The 18951-nt window shown below is 42.9% G+C and overlaps 1 protein-coding gene across 23 annotated transcripts in view; it reads left to right on the forward strand.

The window, feature by feature from the left end:
* ANK2 (ankyrin 2) overlaps window positions 1-18951 on the forward strand; it is a 565434-nt gene that overhangs the window by 262469 nt on the left and 284014 nt on the right. For 2 of the 23 annotated variants that reach the window (XM_048846742.2, XM_048846739.2), the window contains exon 1: window positions 11496-12359. The exons of 18 other annotated variants lie outside the window; for them this stretch is intronic. In XM_048846742.2, the coding sequence (XP_048702699.2) occupies window positions 12231-12359 (129 nt within the window). In that variant the 5' untranslated portion in view covers window positions 11496-12230. Of the gene's footprint in view, window positions 1-11461; window positions 12360-18951 lie in introns of those variants that run through there. 3 more of the 23 variants (XM_048846711.2, XM_048846736.2, XM_048846738.2) reach the window with 3 other exon arrangements.

The raw sequence follows: 18951 nt of genomic DNA on the forward strand, positions 1-18951 counted from the left end.
AAACGGTGAGATGATAATGGTCAGCATGATATGCAGTAGTCTCAGCACATCAACAACTTTAATACATTTTTATTTGATGGGATTGTGTTTTGTGGGCTCGATTGTGGTTGGCCCTTTGAGGTTGCACAGAGCGTAGGGAAAGGTTTCCCAGGACCTTCTCTCTCTTTCTGTCCACCCCACGCAGGAGCCACTACACCATACTAGCCCTGTCCGTGGTGCTAGCCTCCCTACCGGATAGGTCAGGATGAGGCCAAGCCTACCCAGCAGAGCTTGATTATTACGAAGGGCAACATGTGCTGCACCATTTCAAAAGGTGGCGGAGCTGCAGCTCTAGTGTGAACTACCTGAGAACCTCAGGAACACAGTTCTGCTGAGTCAGCCATATGCCAACCTGGGATTCCCTGTAACAAGGCCATTCCATCCAACTACTGTTGTTCCCAATAAAATGATGTGCATTGAAGGCACAGTCCAGCTATCTACCTTTAGTGTAAGGGAAAGCAAATGAATTCTATATAGTAAATCTAGTCTTTCTGTAGGCAGATTCAGTCTTTGGGGCCTATGAAGCCCATGACCACAGGCCCTTGTGCTTTGGGGGAAATAAAAATGTTAAGCAGTCCGAGTTTTTGTCTTTTTTAAAGTAAGTTTCTCCTCCCATTTCATTATGAAAACTTAAGCTGATACATGTGAATACCTCCGTTCCGATGAAACAAGAAGCTGGACACTTCTACCTACCTACTCACCCATCAACCCACATAGTCTGTATGTGTAACAATGTGGTTAAGTTTGGGGTGTGTCTCAGAGAATCACCTTGATAACTCTCCTGTTCATATGGGTATTAGTAGAAAGGCTGTGCTAAGGATTCTCAGGAATGTGACATAGCTGGGGTTGTGGTGAGCAATGGCAAAAACTTGCTTTGAAAGCAATCCCAAAAATGCTAAGGCAGGCTTTGGCTATAGATATCCTGCAAAGTATTGCAGTACAGCATTTAATCTCTGTTTCATACAGCTTTGCTTGCACTAAACAGGAAGAAAGATTTAGATGTACTGCTGGCTTTAGATCAGGCTGTTCTAGCCATCCTGGATTTATAAGTAGCTTCTGGTACAGCAGACTGTAAATTGTGGCTTTGGCTGCTGAGGGCATGGAGTTGCTGGTGTGTTTGGAACTGCTTTCAGTATTTTGAGTCATACCTACAAGGTAAGAGTTAGTGAGAACTGGTGGACAATTGTGTATACTCTCTGAGGGTGACATCCAAACTAACTACAGAAAGCTCAAATACTCAGACTCTATACGAGTGGACTGTGGAGCAGTTGGGAAGGTAAAATCCACCCCATCATAATCTCCAGTGTTATCCAGATTACTGTGACTGTTACAGTTAACATATGTATAGAGATCACAGACTAAATAAAAGATGCCTCATATATTTGCACTCTGCATTTTTACACATCGTAAACTATAGAAAATTACTAGTTATTTTGTGTCGTCATTTCCTTATTTGGGGAATAATCACATTGGTGTGAATTTAGGGCCAGATTTTAAAAAGTGTCTGCCTGAGTTGTGTGCACACAAATCCTGATTTGCATACATATGTACCGATAAATACTTATTTCAGGGTTTGAATGGACTCATCTGAATGACGTGAGTAGGTCATGTGCAAAAATGCATGCACATTTTTACATGTACAGCCAGGGATTCTTGAGTAATGCTGCCTATGTGAATTCTTCCAAGTTCAAACTGAAAGGGTTTCAATAATCTTTTTATGAGATCTGGGTCAAATGGATTCCCACCTCCTGAAATTTGACTTGGTTCCCATTTGAATGAATCCAGTTTTCCCCTGATGTGATCTTGCTGTGAAGGCATAGGTCAGTTTCAGGTTTGTGACCATTTGTGTGAATTTCCTGGTTTGTCTGACCCTGCAGGACTCAGCTATGAGGTAACAGAGCTCTGGCTTCAGAAAGATAAATATTTCCTGCTAAATTGGGTTATGCTGTACTAACTATAGTCTGAGCCAAAGTACTATACCTGGAGGAATTTCTGAAGATAATTGAGTACTGAGCCACACAAATCCAGGTTAGTCAGACAAACACAGGGGTTAGGAAAAATATTTATTCTGACTTTTCCAGCTTGATCAGACAGTTCAGTTGAAATGCAGCCTCCTTTCTCTGGGAAATCAAATAAAATGGTTTCTTTTTAATCACAAGAGATTGGTTGAGTCAGTCAGGGAAACAGGTGAAATACATAGAAACGACTTTCAGCTTCACTTGCCTCTCATGATCTTCTCCAACCAGTTGTACTTGAAATTGAAATACACTATGTTTCAGCAGGCCTGACAAAGTTAATGGGCATCCAGCTAGGATGCAAAAATTCACAACCAATTTTTGCAGAGACAAGGTGGGTGAGGTAATATCTTTTATTGGACCAATGTCTGTTGGTGAGAAAGAGAAGCTTTCAACTGTCACAGAGCTCTTCTTCAGGAGCTCAGTATAGCTCAAAAGCTTGTCTCTCTCATCAGTAGAAGATATTACCTCACCAACCTTGTCTCTCTAATATCCTGGGACTAACATGGCTAGAACCACGCAGAATACACCAACTTCTGCAGATAGTTTATAGACATAGACAGCATTTACATAGCCACCTGAACCCTCAAATACGTCTCATTATTTGGGTAGGAAAATTGCAAACACTCCTCCCTGCTAGGCTCATGCTCTTGATTTGCTGTCTAGCCGGTCCCTGGGAGGTAACCAGTGTGACTGGCTCCTGCTTCCTATGACCTAAAAGCAGTAGCAGTGAGTGTGGTTGAAAGGACCTGAGGAAAACAGGCATCCATGAAGGGGATGAGAAGGTACATTTATGGCAGTGGTCCTGATCCAAAGCCCATTGAAAGCAATAGAAAGACTCCCATTGAATTTGGATGAGGTCTTAGTTGATTAAGTTAAAATATAATTCAACATTTTCATTGATATGAAAACAAAGAAAAAGCCTAGTTAAAGCTACATTTATAGGCAATGCAATTTTATTGCGGTAAGAAAATTGCAAAATGTGTACTATTGTCAGTGGTATAAACCTACAATTAGATGTGTACCTGGAGAAAAATGATTACTGTATTGTCCCTTTGCTATGCATTCAAAGGTCTTTACTCCACATTTGGGGTAGGATTTTCAAATGCACTTAAGTGACTTACAAATGCAAGTCCTGAACTTGTGCTTCTAAGTCACTGAAATGCTTTTGTAAGGCCTAGTATACACTTAAATATTAAGTTGACATAGATATGTTGGTTAGGGATATAAAAAATCCACATCCATGACCGACATAGCTAGGCCAACCTAATCCTCAATGCAGATGCAGCTGTGTTGTCAGAAGAATGTTTCCATCAGCCTAGCTACTGTCGCTCAGGGAGGTGATGTTCCTACACCAGTGGAAAAACCCTTTTTGCTGGTGTAGGCTGCATCTATGCTATGGGGTTATACTGCCATAATTACAGTGCTGTAGGTATACCAGTATAGTCCCTGTAGTGTAGATATACCCTAAATCTCACCCATGGTGCTTAGATTGTAGGACAGGTATGGAAATAATTTCTCTGTCAGGGACACAGTTTGAATGCTAAGCAAGGTTGATTTTTGAGCACGTTTGTGGTTCGAGTCTAACAATTGCCATCTCATCCCGCTCTCTATTCCTCAATTATATAACTGTGCCTGTGACACTCATGCTATCATTGGCTGGGGGAAAATCATGAAATCACTATCTTAGTTGTGCCATCTATGAAAATAGAAGTAATTTGGAGGCCTAATTAGTTAATGTTTGTTTGTGAGATGATGATCGCTAAGTATGTATGTATTTATTTATTTATTTGGTAATTATTACTATTAAAATGACTGTGCTCTGGTGTACAAGAGATATATCTGTGACTGGTATTAAAGTGAACATTCACCAAGGCACGGCTCACTTACAGCACTGTACAAAGGGAACCTGTGGAGTTTCAGATACCACTGTGGCCAATTATGACCTTTTAGTGCTGACTACTGTAGGTTAGTACCATTAATTGTAGCCCTGTTTGTATCTCAGAGAAGGAGGAAGAGAAGGTAAGACAACCTAATTTCTGTTAAAGATTGTGACATATAGTTTTCCATTAGGCAATGAGTTTTTCCATTTCATGTTCTCTATTGTTTCTGTTCAATTAATAACATGGATTTGATTAAAATACTGAAAAAATTTTGGAATATAGTTTCACATTTACTCTTTTCAGTACATGTTCAGTGATTGTGATTCACAGCCCAGAGCCTTCAGGAACATTTTATGTCTTCACATGTTCAGTAATGTGACAGTGAGAGAGTGAGCCTTGTTTTCTACTTTTAAATATTGCTCTTCCATAAAACATCAAACAATAAAATGAAGTGTCTGCAGGACAATATGCTTGCTAATTCTCTCACAGAGTTACTGTACTTTTAAAAGATGGCACAACTGTTGTGTAACTAACAAGTACATTTATTTATTAGTTTTGTAAGAGTTTGGGTTAAACAGTGGGAGGGGAAGATGGAAAGGAGGCAGTAAACAAATGTACCATGGTGGGCTTCAGAGTCCAAATTTAGACACATTTTTATACTTTTCATTAGAATTAGTTTGAATTTGTCTGTGAAAGCTAGTGGCCATTTGAGTTACTCAATGTATTGATGTATATAGTTAATCAGAATTGCTTTGAATAGCTGAATTAAATACACTGTTAGTATCTAGGAGCCTTCGGTTTCATTAAAGTGCTGTGCACTGGTTATGCTGGATTTCTTATTTAATGCTTCTCCTCCCCACCCCCACAATCAAATGTGTTTGGTTATCTCTTGATTGTGCCTATGCACATTCGTCTCCAAAAAGGAGAGTCCACAGAAGTATCATACCAGTGTTTCTTGATCAAAAGGGGTAAGAATGTCTATCTGGTAGAATAATAGCAGTTAGGCCATGTCTACACTAAAGGGAAAATTCGATCTAAGCTATGCAATTTGAGTTACGTGAATAGCATAACTCAAGTGGACGTAGCTTAGAACTACTTACTGCGGGGTCCTCACTACGTGACGTCGATGGGAGATGCTCTTCTGCTGACTCCCCTTACTCTTCTCGATAAGGTGGAGTACAGGAGTCAATGGGAGAGCGATCGGTGGTTGATTTAGTGGGTCTTCACTAGACCCGCTAAATCGACCACCAATGCATCGATTGCCGCAGGGTTCATCCTCCGGTAAGTGTAGACAAGCCCCTAGTTAGCGGTATGTGTAAGATGTATTACTGCACTGTATTTGAGAGCAAGTCTAAATTTCATGGAGAATTACATTTTACCTTTTTTCTAAAAAGTTGCCAGTCCTTTTTTAAGCCACACCCCTGTCAGTTATTCATTGTTTTCACCCAAACCTGCTTTTTGTCTCTCTCTCTCTCTTCCTGGGTGCTAGGAGGCCAGTGGCTGGGGGGCACTATCCCCATCCTAGTTGGCAGTTGGTGGAACAGCTTCTGACTCCATCATCCCCCCCTCCCCCCCCGTCCCTCACACAACCATTAGAACATTTTTCAGCCCCTCTTCGTCTACCCCACCAGTCTACTTGGCCTCTAGACCCTTCCTCCTCACACTCATCTCCATGATTATTGGGGAGGCAGAGGAATCTTTGATGGGTCCAAATTCTTCCCCCCACTAATATGTTTGGTGCTATGCCCATGTTGATAATCAGGGGATCAAGCCAGGAGGCTAATTATTGGTCCTTGGTTCTAAACCATGCAAGGGGAAACTCTAGCTATAATTAAGTACTCAGACAACCAGTGTATCCCATGACACATCTAGGATCTCTGAAATGCACAGTGCATGCAAAAAACATACAGCAATGTGAACTCTTGGAGCCAAATCACGCTAGGTGAAAACCTATTGAAGCCAATTAAATTATCCCAGAGATGTATCTGGCTCCTAAGTTACGGAGTTAATGATGAGAAATGTGTTTCAGAAAAGACATATTTTTCTCTGGCGTTCTGTTCTTTTTGTCTTATTGTGCATCTGCCTACTCTCCCACTCCCCTCCTACAAACCATTTGTGGCAGAGTTGTGGTATATGCTGTTGTCCTTGTGCAGAAGCCTCACAGTGCATGCCTCCTATGAAGAAATATGTGGAGGAAGATCACCCTATGTAGGAGGTAACCAAAGTTTTATTGAAAAGGATCTGTAATATCCAATCTTTTGATTGATGTCTGCAGAGGGGTTTTTTCTTTTAAGATCTATGAATGCTCCATACAGAAGGCAGTGGCTGATCATTTTCTGCTGTAGTTAGGGAACTCTCCCTACTGTAAAACAAAACATTTCCTCTCTTTAGGGGAGCCAGGTCATGTACTTTGTGTTCCTTCCTTCAGAATTGGATACCAGCATTCGTTGGTTTCAGTCACGATACTCTGTTGAAGGACATGTTTTTGGCATGAGACAAATACAAACTCTGACCTTTGCTTGAATTAGGAGAACTGTTTTTATGGGGTGTGTAAATAATTTAAATGGCAATGAACTCACAGGGTTAGTCTTAAGCCCTGCTTGCTCAAAGGTGAGCTGGAGAATGTGCACTACCCTATTGTCTCTCTCCTGGCATCAAAAATTCTAAACATTAGAGCAGGAAAAGACCTAAATCCTCTACCCGAGTGCTGAAAACTTTTGGAGTGTGCAGCACATTCTCTTGCATAGATTGGATCACAGCCCATCTCCCTCCCATTCACAACCTCTTGACAGCCTGGTACTGTAATATCATGTCGTAATCAGTGCTATGTGCTCTAAAAATACATAGGAAGAGACAGTCCCTGCCCTGAAGGGTTTACAATCTAAAATGTCAAAAATAAACAAAGGGTCGGGGTGGGAAAGGCTACAACATACATATTTGGGAGTTTTATCATTTTTCTTTTAATTTAACCCTCACTGCTTTTTCTCTACTTAATTGTTTTTATCAATGTAATCGTTGCCTTTACTATCTTTGTTCATTTATTACCAATCCCACCTTTTATTAAGATAGGTAAATTGACCCTTATTTATTTTGTGCCCCCTGCCACACACACCCCAAAACCTTTAGTTAACTACTGTGAGGAAGGTTATGGAGCTATCTCCAGCACTCATTTGCAAAAGACCGGTCCTGAGAGTTGTTCCTGGTGAACTGCAGGTTGTCAGCAGTCTTGTTCTGCAAAGTGTGCCCTATCTGCTCTCTGCTGCCTCTGCCTTCGCCTTGTTGTAGGCCATCTCTGGGTGTGGAATCTCTTGTCTAGCATTGTCTGGAGTCTCATAATCTTGAGGCTGGGGGGAGTTAAGGGAACCTGCTTAGGATGTCTCTCTGCCCTCACTGCTTCCTATCACTCTCCAGCCACCTTCCCAGTAGAGCAGTTTCCTTTTTATAGGCCATTTCTGAGAAGGTGGAGATAGGGCTTCATCCACTTCCCTTCAGAGATTATTTCCACAGTCTTATAGATTTTTCTGTATTAATTAGTGTCTGTTTTTCCAGCTTCCTGCAAACAGGCAAGAGAGGGTTATCACCAGAATGAAAGCATATTGAAGGTTTTCTTGGGGAAAAAAGTCTGGTGACTGGATTGATTAGTATTTATACAATCCATAGCATCTTTCATCCAAAGGAGCTCAAGGTCCTTTGTAAACTTTAAGCCTCTAAACATGTCCATGCATAGAGCAATGTCACTTGGTATGCCCAGAGCTTAAACCATTTGCCAAGATTTTCAAAAGTGGCTAGTGCCTCTGATTTCAGGTTTCCTATTTGAGACACCTTGGAAGGCCTGATTTTCGGAGGATGGGTGCTCAACACTTTCTGAAAGCCAGACCCCCTTTTAGGTGCTGTCAGTTGAGCACCCAGAAATTAAAGCAGCCAAAATCACTAGCTGGTGTTACCAGTCTTGGCCAGGATATGTGCTGACTGGTTTCTATATGCTTTCTCATTTATGCTTTCTCCTGATCTGTTTATTGTTTTACCCATTCCCCTTGAATGCCACTTAATTTGCAATGTTTATTATGTCTGAAGGGTTGATGGCTTCAAATTTATTATTCCAATAGCTCAAATTGTAGTAAGGGGATTGTTCTCTCCTTGCAACAGCTCCTGTCTTGCTTTATAAGTAAGGCTATGATTTAGTCATGGAGGTCACGGCAGTCACTGATTCCGTGACTTCTAGGGCTTCAGGAGGAGGAGGTGGAACTGTGGGCTCTGACTTGCAACTGGGGCTGTCTGGAACCAGGACCCTGCAGCCCCAGCCCCGGGCCTTGCGCTGGGTGCTGCAGGCAGGACCTTGTGCACCCCAGCCCCGTGACTTCCACTGGGGCCTACAGCTGGGGCTGTACACCCTCACCCTGCAGCATGTAAGGCTTGGTGAGGCTGGAGCCAGGACCTCACCTCAGCCCTGGGGCTGCGCATCCCAGCCCCACGGTGTCCTGGGCTTGGTGGGTGCTGCAGCCAGGGATGCGTGCCCCAGCCTCGCAGCTTTCACCAGGGGCTGCAGCTGGGGCCATGTGCCCCTGCCCGACAGCTGCACCGGGGCCATGTGCCCCTCTGTGGCTGTGCCTGTCCACTGTGGCTACTGGAGCTGGGGCTGTGCTCTGCTTGTCGGTCCCCGCCCCCATGGGACTCCATTCCTCCCCGCTACCTAGCCCTGCCCCCCATCCACGGTTATTTTTATTAAAGTACCAGACAGGTCACGGGCTCTGTGAATTTTTGTTTATTACCTGTTCGTGACTTTTACTAAAAATAACTGTGATAAATTCTTAGCTTTATTTATAAGCAATGCACTGTTGGTGATATCTGTGGTTTATAAATGTCAAAAAGGAAGTCTAGATTCTTTGCAACCTATTCTCTCCTTTCTTTTGCCTCGTTAACTGCCTCAATGTTTCTCACCCTGTTGGCGGCTGTCGTTGCTACCTCTTATGGTCCAGTTGTGAAGCTACAAAAAGCACTTCCTATGGGCCAGTGTTATGGACAAGGGCTGGGGCTGCAGGGTCCTAGTGGGAAGAACCCAGGAGGGAGTAAGAAAATAAGCCCAGGGTGGGTGGGCCTTGGTTACGTTGCATTTTCATTAAACACAGGGTAAGTGGACACATGTTTATTTTGCACTTTTTGTCTGGGCTTTAAAAGAGAAACTGGGAATTCACTATAGAAGAGGGAGGCTGAAGAAGAACCTGGGTTTTGTGTTATGGTGATGGAATATATTTTGTGACTTGGGGTTATTTTGGAAACATTTATGTTAATAAATTAGCCCCCAGTAAGTACATAATTGAACTAAAGTGCAAAGATGGAGTTTGAGGAACCTAACGATGGGGAAACTGGGGATGGGATGCTTGTGAGGTCACCTTAAGCCACGAGAGGGTGCTCCAGGAAGGTCTGCTCTGTTACACTGCCAGAGAGAGGGATTAGCCGCACGCAAGTCCCCACTGCCTGCTGGCAACTCTTGCTGCGCGCAAGGAGAAGGAGATGCAGTGGGGCCAAGCTGCAGCTGCCCTGAATTGTGTGTGGTTTCAGGAATCTTACAAGTGCTTGTAAGAACTCTGCTTTAATCTCAGTCCAGTTTCAACTGGCTGTACACAGCAATAAGAGCATCACAGTGCCCTGCCCAGAAACTTCCTCTGGGAAGTTCAGCTTTTTTAAAGGCACAACCTCCAATACCAGAAGGGGAAGTTTTACAGCAGCTGCAGCGTGCCTTTATCCCCACCTGGCTGTCCAGGCACAGCCTGAAGTTTGAAGAGTTGGCATTGTGAGGGAGCATAGATCCTCATTTCCTTCCCAACCTCCTACGATAGACAGGGGAGAGCCACTCCCTAATCCATCTACCTGCACAACAGTTAGGAGAGACCTGTCTACCTCAAGAGCCAAGGGTATCCCAAGAGACCATCCACTCCACATAGCCAGAAGGCACCTGATCACCCTCCTGGCCACACTGTTGCCAGCAGAGGATGAAGGATTACCCAGCATCGCTCTTGCTGTGAGGAACAGCTAGAGTTGCCCTGCAGGACCTTCATGAGATAGGGAAACATGGTGCTCTGAGAGTAGTGTGTGAATATTTTTTTGGGAGGAGGTATAAGAATGTTCCCCCCCACCCTCCGAGAAATGTCAGGTGTCAGTGGACCTTAGATACTCTTGTGGGGACCAACTTCCAGAAATGTTGACAGCACACTGCTGATTTTAGGGATGGAAACCCAAACCTTTGTATCTTATGGGCCAAATACTTAGTTGGCTTCAGCTCTGCATCTAATTTGTATTCACAAGTTTTGGATGCAGTGATCATATTTGCATACACACATTGCATATTTAGGCATCCAGCTATATGACTGGCACACACAAATTAATACCTGTTTTATATAGGCATGCATGATAATTATATATGGAAACTATAAAACAACTTTTTGAAAATTTGACCCTTAATATTTGTGGGATCATCAAAGTTAAATGTGGCATATTAGTTCTGCTGTAATAATACTCAATAAACACAATTGAGTTAGAGGGGTATAAACCTAGTGTAAGATTAGGATTAGGCCCAAGATTTGAGCCACTGTCATATGTAACAGATCACAAGACATCTGTTAATGTTTTGGTCATGCCGTTTTATCATTAATTTATAGTGTCTAGTTTTAGTAGTAGTTGGGCCAATTTCATCCTTGGTGAAAACCCACTCAAGTTAGAGGAGATAGACCAGGGATTGATTTGGGCCATCTTGTAAAGAATATTTGGTAGATTATTTCCTTTTCCGTCTTTAATTTGGTGAGTTTTAGTGCTGATGTGAGTGAGTTGCAATGTTCTTTACATAGCCGGCATGGTCTGAGCAAATGCTATGCAAAGATCTCTACTGCACCTCAATGCAGCATCCCTGTTCTTCCAACCCAGCCCTGGGGCCTATCTGGCGCTACCAGTTCTGTGGTGGGTTTGGAATGTGGTCAGATGTCCACAAGAGGTTGCCTGCTCTTTTTCACTAGACGTCTGGAAGTTTTAGCATCTCCTGTGCTTAATGTATTTATAGCAGCAAACTACACACCAGAAGATGGGACTAGTATTGTGAGATGGTGCTTTAGCTGGGTGATAAGCAGCCAGGGGATGACAGACCCATCTGTCCTTGATATTAAAGCTATACATTACTGTCTGTGATGTTCGGGGAGGAGATGATTTTTTTTTTTTTTTGGAATTAACAGGATGTTCTTTCTGTTTGTTTCTTCTTGTCTCTCTCTTTTAGTCCACAACAGTAATCATCCCTTTTTATCCCCAGCACAGTGCTTTGTAAGTCATCTTAGCAACTGGCTGAAAATAGCCTCTGGCAGTGAATAATAATGACCAGTATACGCTCTATTATTATTATTTTTTTTCCTCTGTAGAGTTCAGCTGGCTGGGGCAGGCTGAGCTGTGTGCGCACCTCGCTAACGTCCCCCTCAGAGCAGGGTTTGGTTCGCTGCTTAATGCTGCTCTCCTAATGCAGTCTCACGTGGATCCATAAACGGCACAATGAGGGGACTTGAATATTCCTAGCCTTTTTCAGGCTCAGGCACCCGGAGTTTAGTACACAAGTCGCTACTTGCAGGTGAGCAGGCTGCAGCTGGTCTCCTCTGAACCCAGCAGCTTTTGCTTCGGGTTTTATTTTAATTTCAATTTAAAGCAAGGGAAGAAGGAAAGGAAGAGAAGGGGGAAAGACATATCGTGTGCTCTAGCACAGGCAGTCGCAGCAGCAGCAGCAAGAGCAGCAAGTCATTAAATCAGACTGCACCATTTTATTCTCACCCTGCGTAGAGGTGATGCTGGAAACTGGAAGAAGCTGTCCACCCTTCTCTCCACTTGATGGTTACACAGAGGTGGCTTCTACCTGGCTCTAGTCAGAAGAGACAGTCTGTCTGGAGGAGTCCCAAAACACCTTCCTAATTTGGTGATGTGTGTTTAAAGGATGGATTTTTTCAGCTGATCTGAAGCTTGTCTTCACTGACAATCACTGCAAATGTGAAGTGGTTTCAGGCTGGTATTAGGCGTTCATCTGACTGCTATCTACATATGTGTGTGTGGCTTTGATTTAGAACATGTTTATGTTGTGCTGACTTATGAGTGCTGCAGAGGCTGGAGCAGAGCTGTGACCTATCACAAGATGCTGAAGGAGGAAGAGCTGATTATACTGTGAAGTTTTGGCTCACCAGCAGGGTCCCTGCGGAAAAACCCCCACAAATTCTCTGGATAGCCTTCTGGTGGATATTGATGCTTTGGAGCTGGTGTTTCCCGTTCCAAAATGGCTCATGCTGCTGCGTCTATTAAAAAAGTTCGGGAGGCCGAACTCGATGAGAGGGAGAGAAATCTCGAGAAGGAGAGGAAAAAGCAGCGGAAAATCCCTAGGGAGCGGGTAGATCGAAAACGCAAGGTATGAGGAATAATTCCCACCCATGCCCTTCCCTCTCTATGCAGGACATGGACACAGGTGTCCACCAGCAGCACTTGTAATACTCTCTCCTTTGCTTTTCTCCTTTTTTGGGATCATATTTCCCATTTGCCTCCTTCCCATCATTTCTGCACTCAGACTGCACCTAGGCTAGCTGCAATGAGATGAAAGTGCTACCAGACATGGCAGCCCATAGCCACATAGATATGTGCAAGTAAAGATGGCCAGGGGCGCTAATATTGCCTTCCTTCCTCAATCCCCCAAAGATCTGGAGCTCTGTTTCATCATTCAGGGACCAGGTGTTTCATGTCTCCAGCTGATCTGAAGCAGTTGTCAGGGAGGGAGTGGGTGCTGATTTTGTGCTTTGCAGTATTAAGGTGCATTTTGTGCTTTGTGATATCCCTTCCCCCCTTTTTCTTCCTATTTTCGTTCCATGCCTCCTAAATTATTAGCATACAGCCTTTCAATCAAAGCTGGATGCTACATACAGACTCTGTTCCAGTGCTGGAGCTATAGGATGGGTTGTTATTCAGTCAGGCATCAGTAACTGGTACTGTGTTTCAAGCTGTAATTCAATGTATTTACACTGTACACTGCAGGTGTATTTTTTTAGCTTTGGTTTAAAACACAAGTCTGCAGTCTGTCATTTTCTCTTCCGCTGCTGATGAACATTCTTGAGTCTCTGTGGGAAATGGCTTTGGCTACTCTTATTTCTGATTTTGGAAGGTTTCTATCAATTCATAGTTAGGTACTGTTATTCTTAAAAACTGTATTAGAAATGAGGAGCTAGTCTTAATTGGTTGCATTTAACACCCTCCCCTTCCCCCCCAATCCAAACAACAACACCCAGAATAAGAGATACAGGTACATGATTTATTTGCCAGATCTTTGTATAGTTTGCAACATTTTAGAGAAAAAATTGTGAGAAAAAATAACAAGAATTGAGATTTAAGTACCTTAACAAGCTGTTGTTAAAGATGCCTTTAGGACTAAATTGTACTGAGGATGCACCTGCTGTCAGTCTTTTCTTGACCATTATTCTTTTCCTGCCATATCAGAAATCTCAAGCTTATTGTTGTGTGCATTTTAACATATTTCTGACATTGCCTTTTGATCCATTCCTAAAAAATTGCTTACTGCATCATACCTAAGATGGATAATTTTCTCCCTTTCTTTTTGTATTGCATTTCATGTATATTCTCTTGAGACCCACAGGTTTGTCAGTAAACAGCAAAGAAATAGGATCTCACAGTAGTACATTTTGATTTACAGCTTCTTTTAGCAACCCTTTGGGGTTCCAAACCCATCTATTCCAATGGCCAAGCTGAGAACTTTGGAATTCATCTTATTTCCATATCATTAAGTAGTGGGATGATTTTTTTTCAACGGCCTGTATTAAAATAAATAAATAAATAAAATTACTAGGCTGTTTGACACCTTATGGGACACACTGATATAGTCTCCTAGATTTTAAAAGGGTTTGTTTACAGAGTTCATTAAGTTGCATTAGAATTCTTTTTATCAGAGCAGGAATGTCATTTCTAATATACGTAGTGTTTGGATGCCTGGAACAGAGCTGCTTGGGGCAGATTGTGATTATTTTACTAATCCCCTAAATGGGACACTACAGCATAAGCTAGTTTTTATGATTACATTTTTGATTGTGGCGATTCCCGAAAAATAGCGTCCTTTCTCTGCTTGGTGGGGGGTGTTTGTCCTTGCTGGAGGGCCTTTCCACGTATACCCATTCCTCACACTCACTCATGCACGTACATGGCCAGAACATCCATTATTTTCACTGACTTGCCTTTCAAAAAGCCTTCCCTGGTCTGTACATTTGTTTGTTTCAAACATGGATACTCTGACCTTAATTAAAGCTGGACAGAATTAAAGCTGACCTTCCTGGCATATCCTTTCCCAGAGTGCTGCATAACCCTGATTGGAACCAGGCAGACTCAGGGCTGTCCGCATGTTTGTAATATGGTAATAGAGTCGGTTGATCAGATTTTCATATCTCAGAAGCAGCAGTAGGTCACTGCTTGGGAAATACCAAGCTGCTGTTTGCTTTTGTTCCTTGTTAATATTCAGCCACCGACCTCACTTCTATTTTCCTTTTACTGCAGCTGCACACTCGCTGCTTAGGTTGTGAAACAAACTTGTGTTCAAATGGAGTGGGTGTGGCTTAGATTAACAAATATCTTTTTCTTGTTCTTTTTGTGTGAGATACATAATGACAGAAGCATGATTGCTATGCCGCATGTATATGATGTACGGTATATAATAGATATTTATGCATTTAAATTGACGAAGGAATACAAATCCCTCTACCGCAAAGTGATGAGCATGTCCTGCCATGTGATGAGCCCCCTCAGTTCCCTTCACTGGGAGATGAAAGCCATCAGCATATTGCAGGTCAGGCCAATAATGGCTACAAATAAACGAGTGGTGCTTGATTACTCTCTAGCATCTGGTACTTTGGTAATGGTGAGGATACTGTTTTAGCTTCACTATCTATTTAAATTCCATTTTGTCGGGTTGGCTGGATTTTAAGTACAACAGGGGTCCATTTTGTTTGTGGGATCAGTAGAGGGAGAGAGAATATGATGATAATAAGGTGTTGGAAACTCTCTCTGAAATATCTCCTTTAAAGATTATTGTATACTGGATATGTGGGGCAGTGCTCCATTAGCCCAGAAGGGAATTTCTCTTACTTTCTCACTGGCCCTGAAGCGTCCTCATTTTGCCAGAGGAGCAGGATAAGGTTGACTAATTTAGCTCTCCCCTGCTACCAGGACATGGGGTCTTTACTACTTTACTGTACTTCCCCTGTCTTCCAGGATACTGCCAGGTATGTGTTGTTTGCTGCTTTACTCCATCCATAGCCCTTTTTTTTTTTTTTGGCGGGGGCGGAGAGGAAGGGAGGTGTTGTTGCATCCTCATGAATAGTGGTAGTGTCTGCTACTGCTCATAAGTTTCCCTAGTAGCAGCTGAGTAAAATGATTCAATCTTCTCAGTTTCACCGTGTTTACAGGGTTCTGAATAGCAGAAGTGAAACCAACCAGAATCTTCTTAACTTCACTGTTGCTGTAGCTTGACATAGCTGTGAACAATAACAGAGGCTCTGGAACTATCTGCCTGCAGAGTAAGGAAGATGATATTGCATCAGTGTTCACACTTCCTGTAGTGCAGTTCTTGTTCGAAGGCTTTCTTCACAATCATTGAGCTAGAATGTTAATTTTGAAGAAATTGAAGCTTTTAATTCTTTAGAAATTGATGGGTTAGCCAACATCTCCCCTCACTGGAAGAAACCTCAATTTAGCGCTCTCAGACAAATGAAAACATTTACCCCTCCTCCCGCCAGAATCTACTTTTGTGCATTCTGCTCATCAGTTCTGGGTCTGATTCTCCTCTCAGTTGTACCAATTTTACCCTGGTTTAGCTGCAATGACGCTAAGATTTACTCTTGCTTCACAGTAATGTAACTGAATCAGATTTCTCAGGGTCTTCTGTATATAAAAAAAGTAGATAAGTAGAGCCTAATTCTGCTCTCCTTGTAGTCAAATGGAAGCTTTTCAGTTTTCTATATACAGTGCTTATGTATAGTATAATCACAGATACTGGTATATGCAAATACTGTATGAAATATACATAGGCAAACATGAAAAAACCAACACATGGTTATATTGGATACCTAAATGTCTCAGGTGCATTAAAAGCTCAAAGCCATTACAGGTAATATCTATTATTGGACCAACTTCTGTTGGTGAGAGAGGCAAGCTTTCGACACAGCTACAGTGTCTAAATCCTATTTTCAGAGGTGTCTTAGGGTGTTAAGGGCCGAAGTCCCATTCACTTTCAGTAAGACTGAGGACTAGTCTACACTGGCAACGCTAAAGCCGCAGCCGCACTTTAACATGGCTTGTGTAGTCACAGCAGAGTGCTGGGAGAGAGCTCTCCCAGTGCCCTAAAAAACCCACCTCCATGAGAGGCGTAGCTCCCAGCGCTGGTGCACTGTCTACACTCGCGCTTTACAGCACTGAAACTTGCTGCGCTTGGGCGGGGGGGAGGTGTTTTTTTACACGCCTTAGCGAGAAAGTTGCAGGGCTGTAAACTGCCCGTGTAGACAAGCCCTTAGGCACGAGTCCTTATTTTGAAGTGTTTACAGTATTGTCCCTTTCATCCAAAGTTCTCAAAGAATCTGCAATCATTAAGGCTGTCTCTACACTGCTCCCCCATTTGGACTACAAGGGTGTGAATAGCAGTGTGCACCAAAGTGCTGTGCTGCATCTCCACTGTGTGGGCACTGCGGACGTGAACTAAAAGGTTCCTACTTTGCATTAATGTAGTTCTGTTCGAAAAGGATTACAATCATGTGCACTAGGAACCTTTTACTTTGCACCTGCAGTCTCCATCCTGGGGAGTTACAGTGTAGCACTTTGGTACTGGCTGCTGCTCACACTCCCATAGTTTGAATTGCACAGCTGTATGTGTAGACAAGCCCTAAGCTTCACAGTGCTTTTGCAAGATAGGTGAATATGATCCCCATTTTATAGAAGGCAATCTGTCCCTGGCATTAACCACTACGCAATACTCAGCCATCTGTCTCATTCAGAACCTCCTGCTTTTTCACATTCCAAGCAGTTCTATTTTTCCGTAGGTGTTGTCTGAAGCAGCTTTCCTTATGCCAAACTGTCGAAGGGGGAAAAACACTTTATACTGTACAAATATAATAGTTGATCTGATTCAAAAATATACCTCCAAAAGGCCACCTATAGTGGTTCTGTTGACCTGTTTGACTTTGACAACCTGTCCTAACATCTTCTAAGGCAGCTGGAACATCCACCACTTTTTAGTCAAAGAAAGGGAAATGAAACAGAAGTATCTCAATGGTCCTGTCTGCTACCACCTTCAATACCCTAAGGGATGTAAAAACTCGCATTCTACTGCTGCTAGACAATACACACAGAAGGACAAAGACAGAGGTAGAATCAAAAGTCTGCTGCTGTCAGCAAACTTCAGAAGATGTGTGCTTGCAGCAGAATTTAGCACCACATAGGTAGTCATAGTCCCCTGAATATTTGCTGAAGACAGTGGCCTTGAATTTCCAAGCATTCTCTGCTTTCCCTCAATATCAAGGAGTAAAGAACATGTTTTCCCTTCATTAAACTCCTGGCATGGTGCAGTTTTCGAAACTGCAGAGAGAAATCATGTTTCATGAAAAGCATGTCACTGGAAGGTTTGGAAGGTAATGCACTTATATAACGCTATGCTTAGAAAATCATGGTTCTTCTTTGAGAGATGGTCCCTATTGAATTTCACTGAGGGTTATGCGCATACTCCTGGAGCCAGAGCTTTTCAAAATAGTAGTATCCGTTGGTCCTTTGCATTGCCTTGTGGTTTCGCCTGAGATGATAAAGGGTGGGGCGGACCGACCATGTCTTCAGTTCCTTCTCACTGCTTCATGGTCTGAGTCAGAGCTGCTGGTTGTTTTCGTCCGAGGTGACACACTTTCCAAACTTCCCAGAAAACCTTTTTATTTTCATACATATTCATACATATTTTGGGATTTCACTGATTTTGTAGTAGTTTTAGTGTTCGTAGTAAATTTTATAGGGTTAAGGATTTTGCAACACCACTTTTGGTGGTTTTTCGCCAATCTATTATCCCCTCCCCGCCTTCTGGGTCTGGATTATGCCGAAGATGCCAGGATTCAAGGTCTGCCCTGCCTGCCCTTGTTAGTTTTTTGAGGTTTAGGAACTTGCTGGGCCAGGAAAATGGTAACTTGTCATGTGATGTATAGGCTTCATCCTGGGAATGGTCAGGGAATAGTTCAGTCTCTCTGGAAAGGGCCTGCATTTCCATGCCTTTCCTGTAAGGGTGTGCATGGTAGTGGGATAGTGCCCAATTAATGAATTCCCCAGCATTCTCAGAAAGGGAAGAGAGATTCAGAATGATATGGCAGCCTGGGGAAGATGTATACTTCAGGGAGAGATCCGGGAGTAGGGCTTTCCTCCTTGTTCCTCAGAGTCTTGGCTCATGACAAGACAAGATGCTTATTGCCTCTCACACAGGTGCAGTAAGCTGCCTGGTTGGTGTGTTTAGGACTTGTGTTTAGCTCTGAAAAGGGAAGTGACTTTTCATCATTTGCAGCAAAACACACTTCCCATATGTCTGAACCTTTCTCAGGCACCAGAGTCTTTGGACTAATCCTGTTTGGGCTGGTCTGTTGTGGCATTTACTATGTGTTTTTTCTCCAGCTCAGTGGCTGTATCTTCTTTGTGTCAATGTTCAGTTGATGACCACAACAAACTTCCTTTCTATTCCATAGGATTCCAAGGGGTTCATCTGCTTTTTCGTCAGAAGGAAAAAGCTTTTGGTGTTTAATACTTGGTAAAAAAAAATAGTAATACACCGGACCCTCGTTAGAATGCGGGATTTGGGATCCATGCGTGGTACCGCGTTAACACGGGGACCGCGTTAAAATGAATCGCAATTAAAGTAATTAAATTTGGGATCCATGACCGCGACCGTGTTCTATGCGAACTCACGCTATATAGACGTGCGTTCTAGTGAC

Source organism: Caretta caretta, chromosome 4 (assembly GCF_965140235.1).
Source record: "Caretta caretta isolate rCarCar2 chromosome 4, rCarCar1.hap1, whole genome shotgun sequence".
NCBI classification, from domain to species: Eukaryota; Metazoa; Chordata; order Testudines; family Cheloniidae; genus Caretta; species Caretta caretta.